The sequence below is a fragment of the Dermacentor albipictus genome, chromosome 1 (genome assembly GCF_038994185.2).
Source record: "Dermacentor albipictus isolate Rhodes 1998 colony chromosome 1, USDA_Dalb.pri_finalv2, whole genome shotgun sequence".
In the NCBI taxonomy this organism is placed as follows: domain Eukaryota; kingdom Metazoa; phylum Arthropoda; class Arachnida; order Ixodida; family Ixodidae; genus Dermacentor; species Dermacentor albipictus.
Window position 1 is genome coordinate 258,731,548 of NC_091821.1, and position 20,084 is coordinate 258,751,631.

A 20,084-nucleotide genomic window follows, 5' to 3' on the forward strand; every position below is an offset into this window, starting at 1 on the left:
TAGGCAGGGTAAAATGCAGTGATCATGGGTTAGTGAGGGCTTGGATTCACCTCAATTTGAAGAAAGAGCTAAATTGGTCAAGAAAAAAACAGGTAAACTTAGAGGCAGTAAGGGTAAAAGCAGACAAATTTAGGCTGGTACTTGCAAACAAATATGCAGCCTTAGAGCAGCGAGATGATGATGATGATATAGAGGTAATGAACGGTACCGTAACGAGGCTGGCTTCAGAGGCATCAATTGAAGTGGAAAGCAAGGCACCAAGGCAACCAGTAGGCAAACTGTTTCAAGTAACAAAGGACATAATAAAGAAACGACAAAGAATGAAAGTGTCCAACTCAAGAGATAGAATTCGCGGAACTGTCAAAACTGATCAACAAAGTGAAAATAAGCGATATTAGAAATTATAACATGAGGAAGACTGAAGAAGCCGTAAAAAATAGAGGCAGCCTGAAATCAGTGAGAAGGAAACTTGGCATCGGACAAACCAAGATGTATGCACTGGAAGATAACCAGGGTAATATCATCAGCTATCTCGAAGGTATAGTAAGAGCAGCAGGAGAATTTTATACTTACCTGTACAGTACCCAGAGGAGCCACGATACCTCCATTCGAAGCAGTAATGAACAGGTTGCAGAGACTCCTCCTATAACCAGCGATGAGGTTAGAAGGCCCTTGCAAGACATGAAAACGGCGAAAAGTGGCAGGAGAAGATGGAATAACAGTCAATTTAATTAAAGATGGAGGAGACATAATGTTTGAAAAACTAGTGGCTCTCTTTGTGGAGTGTCTATTGACTTCAAGGGTCCCAGAGGACAGGGACAATTGAAACATTATACTAAGCCACAAAAAGGGAGACGCTAAAGAATTGAAAAAGTATCGGCCCATTAGCTTACACCCAGTATTATATAAAATATTTACCAAAATAATCTCCAATAGAATAAGGGCAACACTGGAGTTTAGTCAACCGAGGGAACAGGCTGGCTTCAGGAAGGGATACTCTACAATGGATCACATCAATGTCATTAATCAGGTTATCGAGAAATCCTCAGAGTGCAATCAGCCTCTATATATGGGTTTCATAGATTACGAAAAGACATTTGACTCAGTAGAGATACCAGCAGTCATAGAGGCATTACATAATCGAGGAGTACAAAACGCTTACGTAAATACCTTGGAAAATACCTACAGAGATTCCACAGATACCTTAATTCTGCCAAGAAAAGCAGGAGGATACCTATAAAGAAAGGGTTCAGACAGGGAGACACAATCTCTCCAATGTTATTCACTGCGTGCTTGGAAGAAGTATTCAAGCTATTAAAATGGGAAGCCTTAGGAGTAAGGATCGACGGCAAATATCTTGGCAACCTTCGATTTACCAATGACATTGTTCTATTCAGCAACAATGCAGACGAGTTACAACGAATTATTGAGGACTTTAACAGAGAGAGAGTAAGAGTGGGGTCGAAGATTAATATGCAGAAGACAAAGATAATGATGAATAACCGGGCAAAGGAACAAGAGTTCAGGATCGCCAGTCAGCCTCTAGAGTCTGTGAAGGAGTACGTTTACCTAGGTCAAGTAATCACAGGGAACACTGATTATGAGAAAGAGATTCATAGAAGAATAAAAATGGGTTGGATTGCATACGGCAAATATTGTCAGTTCCTGACTGGAAGCTTACCATTATCATTGAAAAGAAAGGTGTACAATCTGTGCATTTTACCAGTGCTGACATATGGGGCAGAGACTTTGAGACTGACAAAGGAGCTTGAGAACAAGTTAAGCACCGCGCAAAGAGCGATGGAATGAACATTGCTAGGCGTAACGTTAAGAGACAGAAAGAGCGGTTTGCATGAGAGAGATAGGCAGTATTCTAATTGACATCAAGAGAAAAAAAATGGAGCTGGGCGGGTAATCTAATGTGACTGTTAGATAACCGTTGGACCATTAGGGTTACAGAATGGGTACCAAGAGAAGGGAAATGCAGTCGAGGACGGCAGAAGACTAGGTAGAGCGATGAAATTAGGAAATTTGCGGGTGCTAGTTGGAATCGGTTGGCGCAGGACACTAGGGAGAGGCCTTTGTCTTGCAGTGGACATTAAAACAGGCTGCTGCTGCTGCTGCTGCTGATGATGATGATGAGCTGCTCATGTATTGCCACCTTATTGTTGCTATTGATATTCACATGGCCCGAGTCGGTGTGAACGCAACAGGGCACGCTGCTGACATGGAAAATGGCAGGCAATCGTTGCTGCGCAGTTACCTTGAAATCACGGTTTGTTGACGCTTGGTTTTTGTTGTGTGTGATAATGGTTCACGATGGCATTTCACCTTTCGAACTTAATACTTTTTCAGCTGAAGCGACATAGAAAAGGTATCTTTGCAGATCACAGCGCTCACGTGCATAATGCTGCAGCCATAACAGTAGGACCTTCGCATAATGCTGGCATGCCGCAATAGTTTCTGCTTCCAGCCAACTAGAACGCTTCGCTCTTGTATGCAGAATCGATTCGGGTCCCGCTGATAGTAAAATATATCACTAGCTATTGAAGAAAGAATTGCTGTGGCTGCACTTGTACTATTGAAATGGCGGGTAATTGGAACCGGCTAGGCGTCATTTTGAATGAGCTGCGACGCCCCATTTTGTTCTTTAGATAATATTTTTATTGGAAACTTGCAGCTAGATGCGGGGAATTGCCAGGAACAAAGGAAGATACTAAAAATGGGATTTTCGGACCAAAGTGGTCCAATAATAAGTGCCAATTGTAGCTTCACTATCTTTAATATTTACAAGTTTTGTATTGAAAGTTCAGATATAACAAACAACTTATACAATTACCATATTCATGGAACTATCGAGTTCATTATAAACAGGTTCGGCTGTATTAGTAGCAGGAAATTTTATACATGCTTCCCTGGGCTGCTTTCACTTGCGGTTGAGTAAAACAAAGCTTTGTTAGAAATATGGTGTGCTCATCATGTTTAGTGACAGTAGCCGTTTCGTTTAATTCAAAATGAGCCAAAAATAAACAGCAGGTAAGCATGATGAAGCATAATTAAGAGATGTACCGTCTTTTTCGGTGTATAACTCGCTGTTCTTTTCTGAAATTTTCGTCGGTACGTCTTTTATGCTGGTGCGACTTATCTATGGAATGAATCTGGTTCGTGGCGGCCGTGCATGGTCCGCGCTCGAAAAGGTGCCTCTGTGCTTCGCGATGTTCGCGCACTTTAAGAGACACAGCTCTCTGGTCTAAATGAATCCGAAGCCCACCGCTACGGTGTCCCTCATAGCCCATATGTCGCTTCGGGACATTAAACCAAACAATTTTCTACTTTTCCTAGTCACAAATATGACGATGACCACATGCCACTACCGCGCGCCACTTTCTACCACGTACAGTAACATACCACGTACAGTAACCACGTACCACGTACAGTAACTACATGTCATAAGAAATTGAAAGTAACAGCAAATTGGCTTGCAAAAATGAAATGCCATGACACGTTCATTGCACTAATCCTTGCGGAGTGCTTCACATGTGTAGCATCTGTCGTGTCATTTTTCTCGCTAGCCATGACGCCGCCTGCAAGGCGAAAAAGTTGCGATGCGAAATTCAAGCTGCGTGCAATTGAATTTGCACAAGAACATGGAAACCAGGCTGCAGGATGGCAGTTTGAGGTTAGTGAGAAAATTATATGCGACTGGCGCAACGCCACCAGCGTGCTCCAGACAATGAAAGCGACTAAGAAAGCCAGAAGAAAGCTACTTGCCGGAGTTCGAGGATCGGATCGTCTACGCGCGGGGGTACTCTAGCAATGACCCGAAGGCAGGGGGCTGTCTACAGTGCAGCTACATCTCAAGGTAAAGACCTTTGGAACAGAGATGAATACTGTTGGATTTATGAGCGGTCCCTCGTGGAGTTTTCGTTTTATGCGGCGTAATAAGTTGGTGATGCGAGCACGAACGACGATGTTCCAGAATCCCTGACGACTTTTAGGAACAACTGGAAAACTTCAGTGCGTTTGTCAAAAAAGAAATTGTGACCAAGGACATATACGCACATTACGCGAGCTACATCGTAAACATGGACGAAGTCCCGCTTACGTTTGATATTCCCCTGGAGAGGAGCATCGCCGAGAAAGGGGGAAAAAAAAATCTATAACGGAGAGGACAACTGGCCATGAAAAATTGCACTTCACTGTTGTTCTCGCCTGCTGCGTGGGCGGTACGAAGCTGCCTCCCATGTTAATTTTCAAGCGGAAGACTCTACCAAAAGACTGCTTTCCTCCCGCTATGGTGGTACAGGCCAGTGCCAAAGGATGGATCGATGAAGATATGATGAGTCTGCGGCTCAACCAATGTTTTTCGCGTCGACCTGACGGATTTTTTCACGTTAAGAAGGGAATGCTTGTGATGGACACTATGCTGGCACACATCACGGATTCCATAAAGAAGATTAGTGCGAAGAACTGTGTCCGAGTGGTGATACCAGGCGGCATGACGAAGATGCTGCAGCCGCTGGACATTTCTGTGAACCGCAGTTTGAAAGCAAAGCTGTGACGCTTCCGGGAGTTGTGGATGTCCGAGGGTGACCACAATTTACAAATGCACAGGACGCATGAGACGTGCGATGTTTGAAGAGGTGACCAAATGGGTCTCCGACGCTTGGGACTCCATTTCTACAAAAACAGTTGTAGCTGGGTTCTCAAAGACCGGATTGATCCCGTTTGCGAGTGGTGACGATGTTGGTGAAGAAAACATCAGCGAGTTTGAGGACGACAGCGAGGCGCCGGTGGAACTCCCACTTGAAGTTGCTGAATTATTTGTTAGCGACTCGGAGTAAGAAAGCTTTGATGGTTTTGCCGAAACGCCATCTGTAAGTACATGCCATCTGTGTGTGTCAATAAACCATTTTTGAAAAATTAGTTCTGTCTAGACACCAGTGCATCTTATACACCGGTGCGACTTATATATGTTTTTTTTTTTCGGAAAAACTGCCGCTTTGAGGGGGGTGCGACTTGTACAAAGGTGCGACTTAGACCAGAAAATATGGTAATTGCCAATAAGACAGTAGTGCCTTCTGGTGGCCATGAATGATACCGCGGCACTGATAGCAAAGCTCAGTGCGACAGTGGGTGAAGGATTACAGGTATTACTTCATACTAGCACAATGGCACCGTTTCTAGTGCAGTAGTGACTACAAAGAGGAGGGGAAAGTCACAAGTCATGGTGGGTTCGATAATTGTTTGCTGATTGTTCCAATTATACAAGCTGTATTCTGAAAGCTTTTGTTGGATATTTGTTAAGGGGTACCGTTGAATGCCAGGCATGTGTTTCTTGGAACCTGCTTTAAGGCCCTTCAGCCTATTCTCATCTTGCGGGTGCGTCTTTGTCATTCAACCCCTTATTTGGCTTCGGCAGGCTTACTTTTGTACTTTGATATTGTATCTAATACATATTTTTATTCCCATGTCACAAGACAGCAATGAAAGATCCCTTTAATCCCTTTAAACCATCCCTTTAATTTACATTCGTCTTATCATCCGTCATGTTGAGTGGTTGATCTGGGCATTGCCATCCAAGCAAATCATCAAAGTGTGAAAAGAACGGAAAATGAATGGTTACAAAATATGGGCCCCTGGTCGTAATTCAGCAAGAGTTTGCCTACCCGGACAAGTAAAAATTGTAGTTAAGCTATCCCACTGCTAGTTTGATTACATTTGTTGGTAGCATGTCTGTACGAAAAATGTTTGAGTAAGATGCTGTGATACACTATTACTTTCACAGCTGTATACTTTGTATTATAAGCGTCAACACAGCACATGTATGCTTATCTTATTTCTACACATTACATGCCTTTGCATGTCGTTACAGCAAGCTATGGCGGCAGGACTGTTCCTGACATCTTGGTGACCCTGATGGCCAGAGACAAGCCCACAGAAATGCAACTTGCAGCAGCAAAATGGTTAGTTGGATGATTATTTTTTTTTTCATTACTTTTGTTGAAACATGCCACATGGAGATGCATACGCACTGCGCTAAAATTTCCATTTTCTTTCTTGCTCCTCAGTATGACCTTTCTGAGCAGAGCAGGGGCAGTACACTCTGAAGACCCTCGGATTGTGTTCAAGGTATGCATTTTTACTTCGGTGCTTAAGTTGGTAGGCCACAAAAAAATTTTTTTTTTTTGAGTTGGAAGCCATGATTTCAACAGGGCTTAAACGACCTTTTCTTTCTGAATAAGTATGTCTTATTTAGCTTATTCAACTATGAAAGTGCAAAAAATGGTTCATTTTATTTATTGGCAGCTAATTTTTATCATAAAATGTGGTAAAAGTGCTAGTCGTGTTAGCAGTGATAAGTAACTAATGAATTGCTGAATTGAGTGAAGTGAAATAGGATAAATGCAGTGTGATAAATATTAACAAAAGTAATGTTCAGAAGGCTAAGCAAAGTGAAAAAAAAATCATGAGCCATTCAACTCTGTGAAGATGGATGATCAGTGAAGCTGTGTAGCATACCACAAAGAGGTGACGCAGAATTTTGAACAAAGGTACCAACACATTGTCTTAATTGGTGGTTATGGGGATGAAAGGTACGCACACACATTCATTTTGATACATCTATGTTCGTGTTGTACATTCGTTCTTTTACATTCGTGTTTTCATTTCGCAATATATTGAGGCAAAGATTTTGAGACCGAAATCGCTGCACTGACTGGTAGTGGGCCAGTGCTGTCAGCGCCTTCGCAGAGGGAGGGGCAGTATTGGAATGCTGGCATGATGAGCGGCATCGGAGCCAGCTGTGGAAGAAGACGATGAAGGCACAAGCAGTATATTGAGGCAAAGAATTTGAGACAGAATCACTGCATCAACTGGCAGTAAGCCAGTGCCGTCAGCGCTTTCGCAGAGGGAGGAGCAGTATGAGAACGCTAGCATGATGAGTGGCATTGGAGCCAGCTGTGGAAGAAGATGACGAAGGCACGACCAATATATTGAGGCGAAGAATTTGATACAGAATCACTGCATCAACTTGCAGCGGGCCAGTGTTGTCACCGCCTTCGTTGAGGGAAGGGCAATATTGGCACGCTCACATGATGAGCGCCGTCAGAGCCTGCTGTGGAAGAAGACGACACCAATGTGAGAGCCGTGGCACGAGCGCATTCGCACGGTTATACCGAGAGGTGCCAACGAGCCAGCTGTGGAAGATGGCAACGAATGCGCGAGCAGTGGTACGAGCTGTTGCTGATAATGATAGTTTTTGCTCGCACACATAAAAATTTTACGGAACCTTAGCCATAAACAGCTTTGCAGTAAAAATTCCCAATTTGGACCAAATTTATTAGCAAAATGAGCTCTAAGTGCAAAAATATTGCATCAATATCTGTTGTTCTAGTTCATTGCACACATCTGTATGTGAGGAATGAGTGTGCAAAATTTCCTATCGCAATTTTCATTTAAAAAAAATTATCCAAGTTTGCGTAACATGAGGTGGAGCTAAATCTTGTTTTGAGAAAAACAAACAAATCCTCAAATCTTGTGAAAAATGTCAAAAACTACACAGAGGCCTAAAATGCACCAGCTTCATAGCTGGAGGCCTTGTGAGATGCATTACTTCCCTTTTGTTCGTGGGGCTGTTCGGCGACAACATAAAATGAAAAAGGTATTTTGAACAATATTGATATCAAAGAAATACGGTCGACTCCATTTAAGACTAACTTGAAGAGACCATGAAAATTTGTTCGTCTTGTCAGAAGTTAATTTTATCAGAAGAATACTTGGCAACATCACCAGGGGCATCTAAATACAGTCAAACCTTGATATATCGAACACGATTATATCAAATTATTGCGTACATCGAACACTTTCTATATCACCTAGAAAATTGCATGTATTCTTTATTTTTTATTTTTTATTTCGAGCGGGGTCAGGCATAAAATGGATATATCGAACTCCGTTACCCTAGACCACGTGTGCTCTGTTGACAGGCACTGAGCTTCCCCGCAACACTCTCGAAGATAGCGGTAGCGCAATAGGCGTTCGTGACTGCGGCGCACTATAGCTGCACACATCGATCGTGCCCAGGGTGCCATTTGAATGTAGCGGCGTACACACTAGACGGCTTGGCTAGTTCGACAACAACGCATTGCATTTGCCACGCTGACTCCTCCTTGGTGCCGCGCTCTGCATATGCAGTGCCTCTCGAGAAATGGCGGTTTGCATCCACAATGACTTGCGACAGCGCACGCTCACTGGGCTCACTCATAGATGCCTTGGCAGACGCCACTTCATACTATGTTATTGATAGTGTTTCAAAATGCTTCGATTGACGGACATGGGGATCGCAGCAGAAATAGTGGCCAAACGAAGATGCTGCTGAGGTTGATCCCGCAAGCGCTGATGTTGCCCCGCTCCCGACTTCAACCGAGGCTGTATCTGCTTTGGCCCTTCTACGCCACTACCGGCCTATCGCTTGTGGATATTTTAAGACTATGTTGAGGACTCTGTGTTTAAGCATGTGCCTGCCAATAAGAAGCAGGCTACACTGTTGCAGTACTTTCAGCCAAATAAATAAATGCTTTGTGTGAAGCTTTAAGTGAGTATTTACTGCACCACGATTGGGGTGTGACCAAGGATTGTTGTTTGGAGTGCGCGTTCAGTTGCGCCGCGTGCGATTGGCCTAGACGGTGCCAACTTCGTGCGGCTGACGAAGTAGGTGTGGCCTGCGCTAATTGCGTGCGGCGCAGTGGACTGCGCGCTCCCGGCAGACGAAGTCAACATGGCCTAGGCCAATTGCGTGCGGTGCAACCAAATGCGTGCTCCAAACAATGTTTCCCGATCGCACCCTTGGTTCAGTGATTTATTTGCAAAAGTTGACGCATTTTTAAAGTGATATTGTATATCGAATTTTGGCTATTCTGACCGCGCTGTTCGATATATCGAGGTTTGACTGTACCATATTTACTCAATTCTAATGGCCCTCGATTGTAATGCGCACCTGTTTTCCATGAGGGGGAAAAAAAAAGAAGGAAAAAAAAAATCGCCCACGATTGTAACGCGATTGTATTCACAAACTGGGAATACGCATGCTGAGTGTGGGACCCATACCAATCTAACCTGGCAACAGCACTGAAATCCATACAGAATCGTGTAGCAAGGTTAATTCATTCGGATACTCTTACCACACTTGCGTCACTAAACTTAAGTCTTCTGTGAACCTTCCAACCCTTGAGCACCGCCACAAAACCGCAAGGCAGTGTTTCTTTCACAAATTTTGTCACTCACTGCTTCACCAGACCGACATCACGCCTGCGCATCGTGCTTCATCCCGTGATAGCCATTCAAAGGCTGTTTATCCCCTTCCAGCTCGCACCGCCGCTCATCTTAACTCTTTCTTTGTTCAAACAGCGAAAGACTGGAATCATCTACCTGCTGAAGTGGTACACCACTCCAGTCATTCATCGTTCAAGGTGTTCATTGAGAATATGACCTAAATATGCCCACCCCGCACGTAAAACCCCAAATGGGGTACAGTCGCCGACCGTTTATTCGGACCTCATGGGGACTGCGAAAATGTCCGAATAAACAGGTGTCCGAAAAAGCAGATTAAGGGGGAAAAATGTGACATTCTTTATTTCCACGCACTTATTCGGGCTCGGCAGCAGGCTTGGAAGAAATCGTGAATGCGCCGTTGCACACTGTTCCGTTTACGCGCAATCAGATAAGCCTGAATCTCGGAGAGGGTCGTACCGTAACTATAGGCGGCTGAAAGCGCAGTCACTGCTTGCACACGCTCCGCATGCGACGGCAGCGTAGCACATGGTGCGTCATCTTCTGACTCGGTCATCGTCCGGCGGTGCAGCAGAAACCTGACGAATGATCTCGCCGTCGTCGAGTTCTGCGCATGTCAGTGCAGCAGTGTCAGCACTTGTGAAACTGTTAAATGAGACGGTGTCCGGAAGCACAATGCAACCACTGTGAAAGTCTCGGCAGAACATTTTCCGCGTCGGTAGGGAGCACGTTGGAAGGTGACAAATCTTAGGCCTCCCGGCACCTGCTTGCTGGTATTCCCCAGCCACTGCTTCCTTTACTAGATGCCTGCCGCGTTGTCCGTTAGCTCGGTTCCGGGCCCTCTCCCTTTTCTCTCCTCTGCAAAAAGGCAATGAGCACCTCTCATGGCGAACGCCTGCAACTTGCAATCACGTGCTGCGGCCTCTGAGATTAACGTGGCATATGTCACCGTCTCGGAGGCCCGCGATAGCGCTCGCTAACAGACGGCCGCACATACGTGCCGGTGGATGCATTCAGCCGCCGCTGCCACATCCGCCAGAAGTTGAAAAGGCAACGAGCGCCGCCTCACGGAATTTATGCTGAACTAGCTTCAACTAAGGGAACCGCTGCTACAACGGGAAAGCGAGCAACGTGCCGGGCATCTAGTAAAGCAGGCATTGCCCCAGCGCAGTCTGTGTGGACACTGTTGGCACCATTAGACACTTGACGCGATGTTTCTGTATGCCACGTTGAATCACCGGAACCTCGACACAGCACACAAAGCAAACACCACCATGCCGACACCAGTCGCACAAACGAAAAACGTGGCCTACTCGCAGCGTTGTGCGCATTCGTGCGTGAAGAAATAAATCAGCGTCTGGATGGTCTTAACATGGCTTACGAAGCTGAAACCGGAACTGCTGTAGAACCACTCGATCGAACCATGCAGAAACGATGATGATGAGCGGGGATTTGCAGTAGCACCACTTCGTGGGTCAGCAAGGAGGCTTTGTTCAAAACAAAAATGGCGTTCAGCAAGTCAAACCATGCACTGGTCAGAATCGGTGCATGGTGCTCTCGATTGAGTTGGCTCAAAGAGTGTCCGAAAAATCAGAGGAGAGGTTGCAAGGTGTCCAAACTTGCGGCAGTTGTTATACATTATGGTCTATGGGGAGAATGGCGGTGCCGCGAAGCAGACCGAATGATCGAGCATGTCTGAATTTATGGAGTCTGAAAAATCAGTCAGCGACTGTATTTGAGGTATGAATGAATAAATAATGTGCACCCGTTTGCTGTGACTTAAAAAAAGAGAAGTCCTTTACGGTACCGCGTACCTGATTTTTTCATACAGAAATACAACTTTCTCTCATTTGGAAAAACAGATTTATACCCCTGTTACACGGGCACTTTAACGGCCGTTAAGGAAAACGGCAGTTGGCCTTAACGGCCGTTAGGCGGAGTTACACGGCAGCGCGAGCGCCGTTGGAAATCCAACGGCGATTGAAATCAACGGAGCTCTCCGGTCTCCGTTGCGCCGCCGCTTCCGTCCGTTTCGTCGTGCAGTAGACAAGATGGCAGCCCCCAGCAGCAACGTGTCCGCGCTGCAGGTGAGCGCGCCGGCGCAAAAGCGCTTTGCTTGGACAGCGTCACTGACGCATTTGCTTATTAACCTGTGGCAAGATCACCTGGCCGAACTGGAAAGCGTTCACACACTCCTTTGCCTAGCAGACATCACCACAGCGAGTGCAGCGAGGCTGCGACATCGCCTCTCGGCCGCCTTCCGCTTCTTCTTGATTGACGCTTTCTGAATGCGCACAGCTTGCAGTTCAGCCCTTTTTGCAGACGACAAGGCCTCGTAGTGCGCAACCCGGAGAAGCAAATCGGGTGGACAATCACGGTCGCAATCATAAGGTGGCCGGCTAACCGCCATTCCGCGGCTGTTCTGGGGTGCGCGACGCAAAGTCGCACCACGTTCAACACTGCACCTGCTGAATCGCGCAGACGGTCACTCGCGGTACGAAAGAAAAAAGGATATGCACAGTGAAGCTGCGGTTAGTACAAGCGATGAAACGTGAAATGCGACGCTTCAGCACGTTGAAACCACAACAAATGCAGCCATTTTGCAACGCCATGGATCGGATTGGATCGGCTAATTGAGCTTCTTCGCTAGTTTTGCAAACAACTTTTGCAAATAGTTAAACAAACACGTTGTACAGCATGTAGCGCAGAAAATAATTGGAGAAACAAAATTTTTTTAGAGTTGGCGAGGTAAAAAGTTCAAGAGTCACGTGATCAATCGTCGAAACGGAAGTGAACCGACTGAGCATGGAAAGTGCCGTGTGAGCGCTGCCACCACCGTTCCGTTCCCACTGCCGTTACGGCGTTCAACTGCCGTTTGCGTTAACGACCGTTGCAAGTGCCCGTGTAACAGGGGTATTACTCCCAATACACTAAAGTTGCGATAAATAGAAAAAGTCAGTTACGCCCGAAAGGCAAAGCATCAATTGCCATAGCATATTAGTAGACAGCTGTATGAAAAGTAAGGATAGTAGTTTTATTGGCCATATAAACTTTTAAACATTCGCTTACTAACGAAATTAACAAGCATGGCGTCATGCGTGCAAAAGCAAATATGAACACGTCTCATGCAGTGACCGCGGAAATTTATCATAATGCTGGAGTCTGGAAGTGCTGTAGCAGCAGGAGCGAGCGAAGTGACCTTTGTGCGGCCTTTCGCTTCAACACGAACTAAGCGACGAGAACGCAGCGCGGTGCGCCTAGATGCGTAGACTCTGTCTCCATTGCAGATCGATTTCGAAACGGGCCGCGCAGCCGCGCCATGCGCAGCCGCGCCATGCGCAGCCGCGCCATGCGCAGCAGCGCCATGCGCAGCAGCGCCATGCGCAGCAGCTACTGGAGTAGAATGGCTCTTCTGTTTGCGCCAGTCCCGCACGCAAGTTTTGGGAACTCCGAACACCCGTGATGTGGCTGTATTTCCATCCGTCTCCGCACACAAGATCTCTGTCCTTTTAATTGTGGCGTCGCATGTCTTCGCAGTCGGCACTTCCATGCTGACAGAGTAAACACAGAAAACGGGAGGACGGATGGTGTACTAAACTAAGCACATGTACTACAGCACATGGAGGAAGCTACGGCAGCTAGGCTCGAAGCGCGTATGAGGCGGCCAATATATATATGCTGATGGCGATATGGTAATGCAGATTTAGGGTCGTACTCGATTCTAACGTGCATGCTATTTTTGGACTTGTTTTATCTGAAAAAAAGTGCATGTGAGATTTGAGTAAATATAGTATCTTCAAAATGTTAAATGAAGTAAACTTAGAATGGGGGTAGAATGGGGGAAAAATGACAAAAAGCATTTATTTTGCTGAACCTAATAGAAAACTGTATTCAAGTGGTGCTCTTACTTGGTTTCATCCAGTCCGTGATGGATGTTTGGCGTTTCTGTGCAAATTGGCGAGTAGCCATGGATGATGTAATCTTGCCTAATGACCTTAAAAATCCTTTTGTGCTTTCGTGCTGTAGGAAAAAGTTCACTAGAGAGTTAAAGGAGGCATCTATCGCTGCACAGGTTATTGGTGCAGGCTCCGAGCTAGGGAAAGTATTAAGGAGCGTGCTAAGCGCGTGGCAAAGCATCGTAACCTAGAGGAAAGTCTAGGTGACGTCGAGCAAAGGGGGGAAGGAGAAACGAGTCAAAGTGTCACAGAGGAGGAAGGTAAGTGGAGGTGTGCTGAGTTGACCTCCTCTGGCAGTTGCTACAAGTTTCGTTTGTAGTACAGACGTACTGGGTTCGTCTCGTCGTAACATCGTCCTTGCATGCCGTATGTGCGTGTGCGAGTGAAAGTGCGACGGTGAGCTGACGATGGCGGCTCAATCTCACGTGTGCAAACGAAGAGGAGAGGGGTGGAGCGTGCTGTGTTCCGTCACACGCATAGCACCGGGGAGGTGAGGGAGGGGTTTGTTACTTTGGGCGTTTGTGGTCGCACAGGCTTTATCTTGAACACAATATGCTTTCGGAGCACAGTCTAGGTGGCGTGATGGCTCGTAGCTTTGCATGCGCTGTGTTCTCGCCGCTCAGTTTGTGTTGAAGCGGTAGACAGAGCGAAGGTAACTTCGCCTGCTGCTGCTGCTGCGATTCCTCACGCTGGCGTTTTGACAGCGAGCGTCAGGGGGTCATCGAGCGTGATGTGTTCATGTTGCCTGTGTGTGCTGACACCATGCTTGTTAACTTAGTAGGCGAATGCTTACAAGGGGGCATTCTATGCCAGCAGCTGCTGCATATGTCGCGGCCTTGTGAGTCCTGTCTTGAATACGATCTGCGATGTGGACAGTCTAGGCACACTGAGAGCCGATAGCTTCGTATGCGCTATAGCACCCATGCGCTTGCGCGTGTGACCCGATTTTGCGAAGTGAAACATCACTGTTTTTGTTTCCTCCTCCTGTTTTCACCTCTGTCCACGGGTGGTGCGTGCCGCAGGCCTCCAGTAGGGTGCCTTGAGGCACACGCCCCCGGGAGTGCCATATTGAGGCGCCCTAGCCTCCAGGATCAATAGTGGTGGCGATCACTCAAAATGTTCATCTTAACTGAAGAGCATGTCTGAGGTGGTTCATCTTAAGAGGATTTCTTTTGCATTTAGGGTATGGAAAACCAAAGAAACGTTGCCATGTTGTTCGTTATATGCGAGAATTCGCTCGTCTTAACGAGAGTTCACTGTAGTTCTGATTTTGTTTGGCAATATGAAGGTATGGGTTGAAAAATTTGCTGCAACTCTCAAACTAGTGATGATAGGGAGATAACTTTTTTAACAACGTGTTGCTCAATTTTTGGCCATACATAAAATGCAAAAAAACAAAAAGTATTGTTGGGGAAAAGAAAGTTTACTTTTGAATGTGGCCTACCACCCTAATTGGTTGTTAACCTTTTGAGAGCGAAGTTATTTGCCAAATGCAGCCTCTCAGGGTTGAATTGTTTTATTGCACATTTAACAGGGTGTCTACGAACCGGAAAAACCGGGAATTCTCAGGGATTTTTAATAGTCTGAAAATACTCGGAAAACTTGGGGGATTCAGGCTTCTATCAGGGAAAATTAGCTATAATTTTATTGAAAAGGAACAAAAGTTGCTTTAATGCTGGCTTGATTAACAGAGTGGAATCGGAACAAATCTTCCCTGGCGCCATGTCGTCTGCTGGAGGAGGTTCCAGTGTACAGTCAACGGCCGATTTTCAGGATACCCGATTTTTGGGACATGCCCGATAATTGGGACGGCTTTTGCGGCACCACCATGTGCCCTATAGAGTCAATGCATAAGAACTGACGAAGTTTCGCATGGAAGAACCCTTCACCGTCTGATTTTCTTGACTTTTTCGTAGGTCTCATACGGCATTAATCAAAGCTAGCACTGGCGCCATTTCGATTATCTTGCCGTCTCAAACCGGCGCTCTCGCACGCAGATCCGCTGGTAGCTGTAGCCACCGCTGCGGCAACCCTAGGTCTAACTACTTTGACGTTTGCTACTGGTAGCAATTCGCTACTGTTAGCAATTCGCCGCTGTTAGCAATGGCGCCGACTCAGCCTTTGTAACCCTCGCCAATGGCTCCGAAGCTCGGAAAAAGCACGTGTTAAATTAAGCTTGTTTTCGAAAGTAGCTTCGCCTCAATACAGCAGTGTTACGAGGTGAAGTATATGCGAAGTATTACGGTGAAGCTTAACAAGTGTGGGAAGGGGCAATTGTCATGGGACCCAGTATGTAATCATTAATTATGCGCGCGTGCACCTCCCATATCCTGTCCCAGTACGAGCATCAATATGCCTAATAAGGGTACTAGCAGGCCTTCAGAGCTTTTTCGGATGTGTCTGTGGCGATTTGAGCCTTTAAAAGCAGTAAAAGACATGCATTCATTTTTTCCGAACTGTCCGATTTTTCTGACGTTTTTGAGACTCCTAGAAAGTCCGAAAGAGCGGATGTTGACTGTACAACTTACCAAGAGGATGCTTCAAATGGTCCGTGGGGCAAATACATGGCGGAAGGAGGAGGAGAACAGAAAGGACCAACACACTGAGGAATGAACTAGAAAAGAAGTGTGACGCCACTTCTTTGAAGGAGCTTGAGCTCTAAAAGCAAAGTGTTGGCTGATGCTGAGATGCAGGTGTCACTCATCTAAACCAAAATAAACTCATCAAAGCAGTGAAACGCAACACTGAGGTGTTGTGTGAGGGCTGACAGTATGTCAGGACAGTCAAGGTTAACTTTCCAGCTGCTGAGAGAGAATCTTGTGACAATGTTTGGGCCTGTTGTTAGAAATAGCTCATATTCGAAATATTTGCTTCTGTATGCTCTGTATGCATATTTCTTTTTAAAAGATTAATTGATTTGCTGTGTATTTTACTAACCCCTCTCTTCTGTTTTATTTTTTAAGAGAATAAACACTACTCCTTACTATTCAAACTGGATTGAGTCATTTAAAAAAATTTTTAGCATGCTTACTAGAGAGTGACAGCATCGGGTGACATTGTGTCAGCCCATCTTGACATAAAACAAAGTTCTGTGTCACTTGCAGAATATTGCAAAGGCACTCAGGGAAAACCTGGAAAACTCAGGGAATTTAGAAATGTCATCTTGGTAGACACCCTGTTTAAAATCTTCAGACAGGCCTATTTAAAAAAAATTACAATTGTTTTAGGAACCCTAAAGTAACAAAAAAATATTTTCTATAGGTATGCAGTGTTTATTTATGAATACAGATGGTCTTGCATAATTAGTTATAATAAGAATAGGCATGATTCGTTTAATGGCTCATTCACACCAGCGGCTTAAAGGCCAACAATGAAATTTTTGACCGCGTAAAAAGCCTAGTTTCAGATAACAGATAAAACTGGATATGTTCCAGCAACACTAGCACGCCGGCATTGCGAGACGCCACTCATGCCGAACGTGCAACTGAAACAGACAACTCCTGGCATTGTGCGCTATGATCGTGCTCACGCTTCTCTGCAGGCGGGCGACAGTGTGCATGCGCAAGCAAACATCATGTGCACCAGCACTGAGGTGAAGCCCTTGTTCAGGGCCAGGAGCAGCGTAAGGACGCATGAAGGTAGCTACGGAGCAACCTTACGCTGAGGAAGCACCAAGGAACCGGTTCGTTCACCGAGGGCCCCTCAGTAAGGAAGCTTTCAGAGTGACATAAGGTGGCCTAACAGCATTGAAGGCTTCCTTACTGAGGTAAGGAAGATTTCATTGTTTGATCCAGAAGGCGACCCATCCTCGCACTGGCAAGTGTGACTGGCCATTCGCCATCTGCTCACAATTGCATCGCAATGTAAAATAAGTATTAGCATATATAGATGTCCTGTTCCTGTGAATCTGATTGGTTCAGCAGTTTTGCGACTGGGGTCAGAGGATTGAAAAAATTTAGCCGCAAGTGACTGGGCTAAAATGGTTGCTTTTCGAGAAAAGCCATTTGCGGCCATTTCAACTTGGTCGCAGGACCGCTGTGAGTCGTTGGTGTGGATGAACCTTAAGCAGAACTTGGCTAAACAAATGTCGAGCTCAGTGTGCACAGGAAAGTCTGTCCAAAAGGCAAAATTTTGACCCTTGTATCCGACATATGGTCAATACATACACGTTTTGTTTTTTTCTCATAGCCCTAATGCATAAGTTGATACTCTTATGTTGACTTATCGTTATAACTGACATATTGTTACATATGGTATCATTATAAATGGACTGCACTGTAGCACTATAAAACTGAAATTGCAACAAATGTTTGAAAGCAAACCATTACATCAGTTTTAGGCTTTTACAGATTGCACAGCTGCTGGTGGAGCATTATGTGCACTCTCCTTCAGTTGTGCAAGTGTACAATCTTGATTGTGGTGCATCTACGCAGGCTTTGCCTACACTGGTGCGCATGTGCAAGAAGGAACGTACTCCAGAGGAAAGGGCGCATGGAGCTGAGACACTTGCTTACCTGGCTGAAGTTGATACTGAGTTACAGCGAATTGCCAGCATCAGTGACCACCTCATCCCCACGCTGGCTGAGCTGCTCAAGTACCAGCCACCTTCTGCTGTTGTCTTGTACAAAGGGCCTGTGCCAGCAGTGACAATGAAAAAGGTAGTGCTTGCGATCTTGGCAACTTAGTAGCATGATGGAAATTAAACACACAGTAGAAAAGTAAATTTGATTCCTGTCGCACTACTTTATTCAGAACATGAACAGTCATACAGTAATACCTCAGCCATACGTTTTGGTAAGAAATGTTAGAAGAAGCATACCAACCTGGAAGACGTACGATTCGAAGTCACTTGAAAATGTGGTAGGCTCGTCTGTAGTTGACATCTACATAGTGAAGCTTGGGGTGAACTGTTGCAGCACAAGACGGCCCATGCATGCCAAGCTGCTGGGACCCGAGTAGCCTGGCATGCATGTTGTTCTTGCTGCTTTGGCAAGCTTATGTTGGCGCCTCTACAATTTGGCCAGAGTCAGCAGCTTCACGGTGGAGAATTTTGGTGAAAAGTTCTGATGTGCCCACTCAGTGAGAATCGTTGTGATACGAGACGCTGACATGCCTTGAGGTGGTGTGATTCGAGCAACCAGAGACGCATGTTGTTGTTTTCCTATTGCATACTGTTTTAAGACGGCTACAGGAAACTGAAACAAAATTGAGCTGGTTGGTGATGGCAGAATACAATGCTGGCAGAGCGAAACACAATGCTTGCTTCAAGTAGCGTGTAGCAGGGAATGGTGGCGCGTTTGGGTTATCGCTTGTTGAAAAAAAAAAGTCATATGCTTTCAGTGGCACTATGTCACATGTGCTGTGAAACAGGTGAAGATGCTTATTGCAACAGGGTTAACAAGAATAGCTGTGAATGTGACGTGGCAGCGACCTCCAGGATTTGCTGGTACTGGGAGAGGAAACTGAGTGCATGCTTGCATTTCCACATATGTGCAGGGAAGCTTCCTTTGTGGGTGCCTACTGCTCTTGCTCGTGCGTGTCTTGCACCTTTTATTGTGTACAGGGGATCTAGCGGCTGCAGAACACATCATATGATCATGATTTGGCGACGTTCTGGTTACTGAACTTTGGTGCCGAGAGATTGCATTCTGGGAATCTATTAACTGGTAAAAGAGAAGTGCGACTCTGTTGGGTCATTTTTTTGTGTTCTTAGTCATGAATGCTGGCACTGGGAAATCGTACGGAACAGGATTGTATCACTGAGGTTCTACTGTATTGGGTGTTTCAGCAATGACCGTTTCTAATGGGTTCTTTCCAAAATTGGGAAATTGGCTTTTTCGTACAGCTGGGTGCCATGACGGTAACATTGATCAACAGGAATTAAGTATTAAAGGGACATTGAAAAGAAGCACTGAATTAGTTTCAAAATAAGTATTCTTGAAGAACTACATTTGGTATTTTCGCCGTAATGAGTTGATCATTAGAGAGAAAATGCAAGTCAAAGTTTCATCTTCGAATTTCACACCATTAAGGACAGTACATCAGTGTGACGTCATGGATTGCAAGGTATTGTTTCGCATTTTGGTAGTTTGGTGTTTGGCTCTCTTAGAATACAATGTAGTTGAACCCCTCTACAGTCGAACCGAAACCTGAAGGGGATCACAATAAGGTTTTATATGCAGTGGACTCTTTAAACGAAAGCTCATGGGACCAGGGAAATTGTTTCTGTTTATCAGGAGTTCCATTTACTGAGGGACAAAGCTGAACGCAATTGCATGAACGCAAAACCAACCAACCATGATGATGGTGTTCCATCTAAGAGGCAGTTCTGTTTCAGTGATTTCCGGTTATCGAGATTCCATTGTATTGGTAATTCGATAAATAACATAATAGGCCCTGAGGCAAATGGCAGCTTACTGATTGGTGCATCCAAGGGCCACTAAGTTACTGCATGCAATTCAGAAAAAAAAAGAAGCAAGTACTCTTTATTTACGTGAAAAAAAAATATCTGATCCTGGTTTGCATCTTCTTTTGCAAAATGAAGTTGACGCTCATCTCTGTGTTGTTAGGACTGTCGAGTTGTGATAGCCTTGTGCCTTCTATAATATCATTGCAGACACGATGAATCGTATCAAATGCCGATTCTAGTTCAGCAGCTGTGCACGGGCATGTTGCCGTCTCTTTTGGATGGTCTTCATTGCTACTTGAGCAGCCTTTGTCCTGGGTTTCCGCGTTGCTTGCCACACTGTCCTCATGGAGATTCGCTATAGCTTGAACATTGTTATCGGCATTCAGAAAGCTATCTGCAGTAAATTCGGCTGGCATAACTCCTGAAAA

General features: G+C 45.5%; 1 protein-coding gene across 12 annotated transcripts in view; it reads left to right on the forward strand.

The window, feature by feature from the left end:
- Positions 1-20,084, forward strand: part of LOC139054371 (armadillo repeat-containing protein 8-like) — a 101,068-nt gene that overhangs the window by 16,184 nt on the left and 64,800 nt on the right. For all 12 annotated transcript variants that reach the window (XM_070531272.1, XM_070531269.1, XM_070531268.1 and 9 more), the window contains 3 exons: positions 5,876-5,966; positions 6,072-6,132; positions 17,681-17,905. In XM_070531272.1, coding sequence (XP_070387373.1) covers positions 5,876-5,966; positions 6,072-6,132; positions 17,681-17,905 — 377 coding nt within the window. The remainder of the gene's footprint in view (positions 1-5,875; positions 5,967-6,071; positions 6,133-17,680; positions 17,906-20,084) is intronic.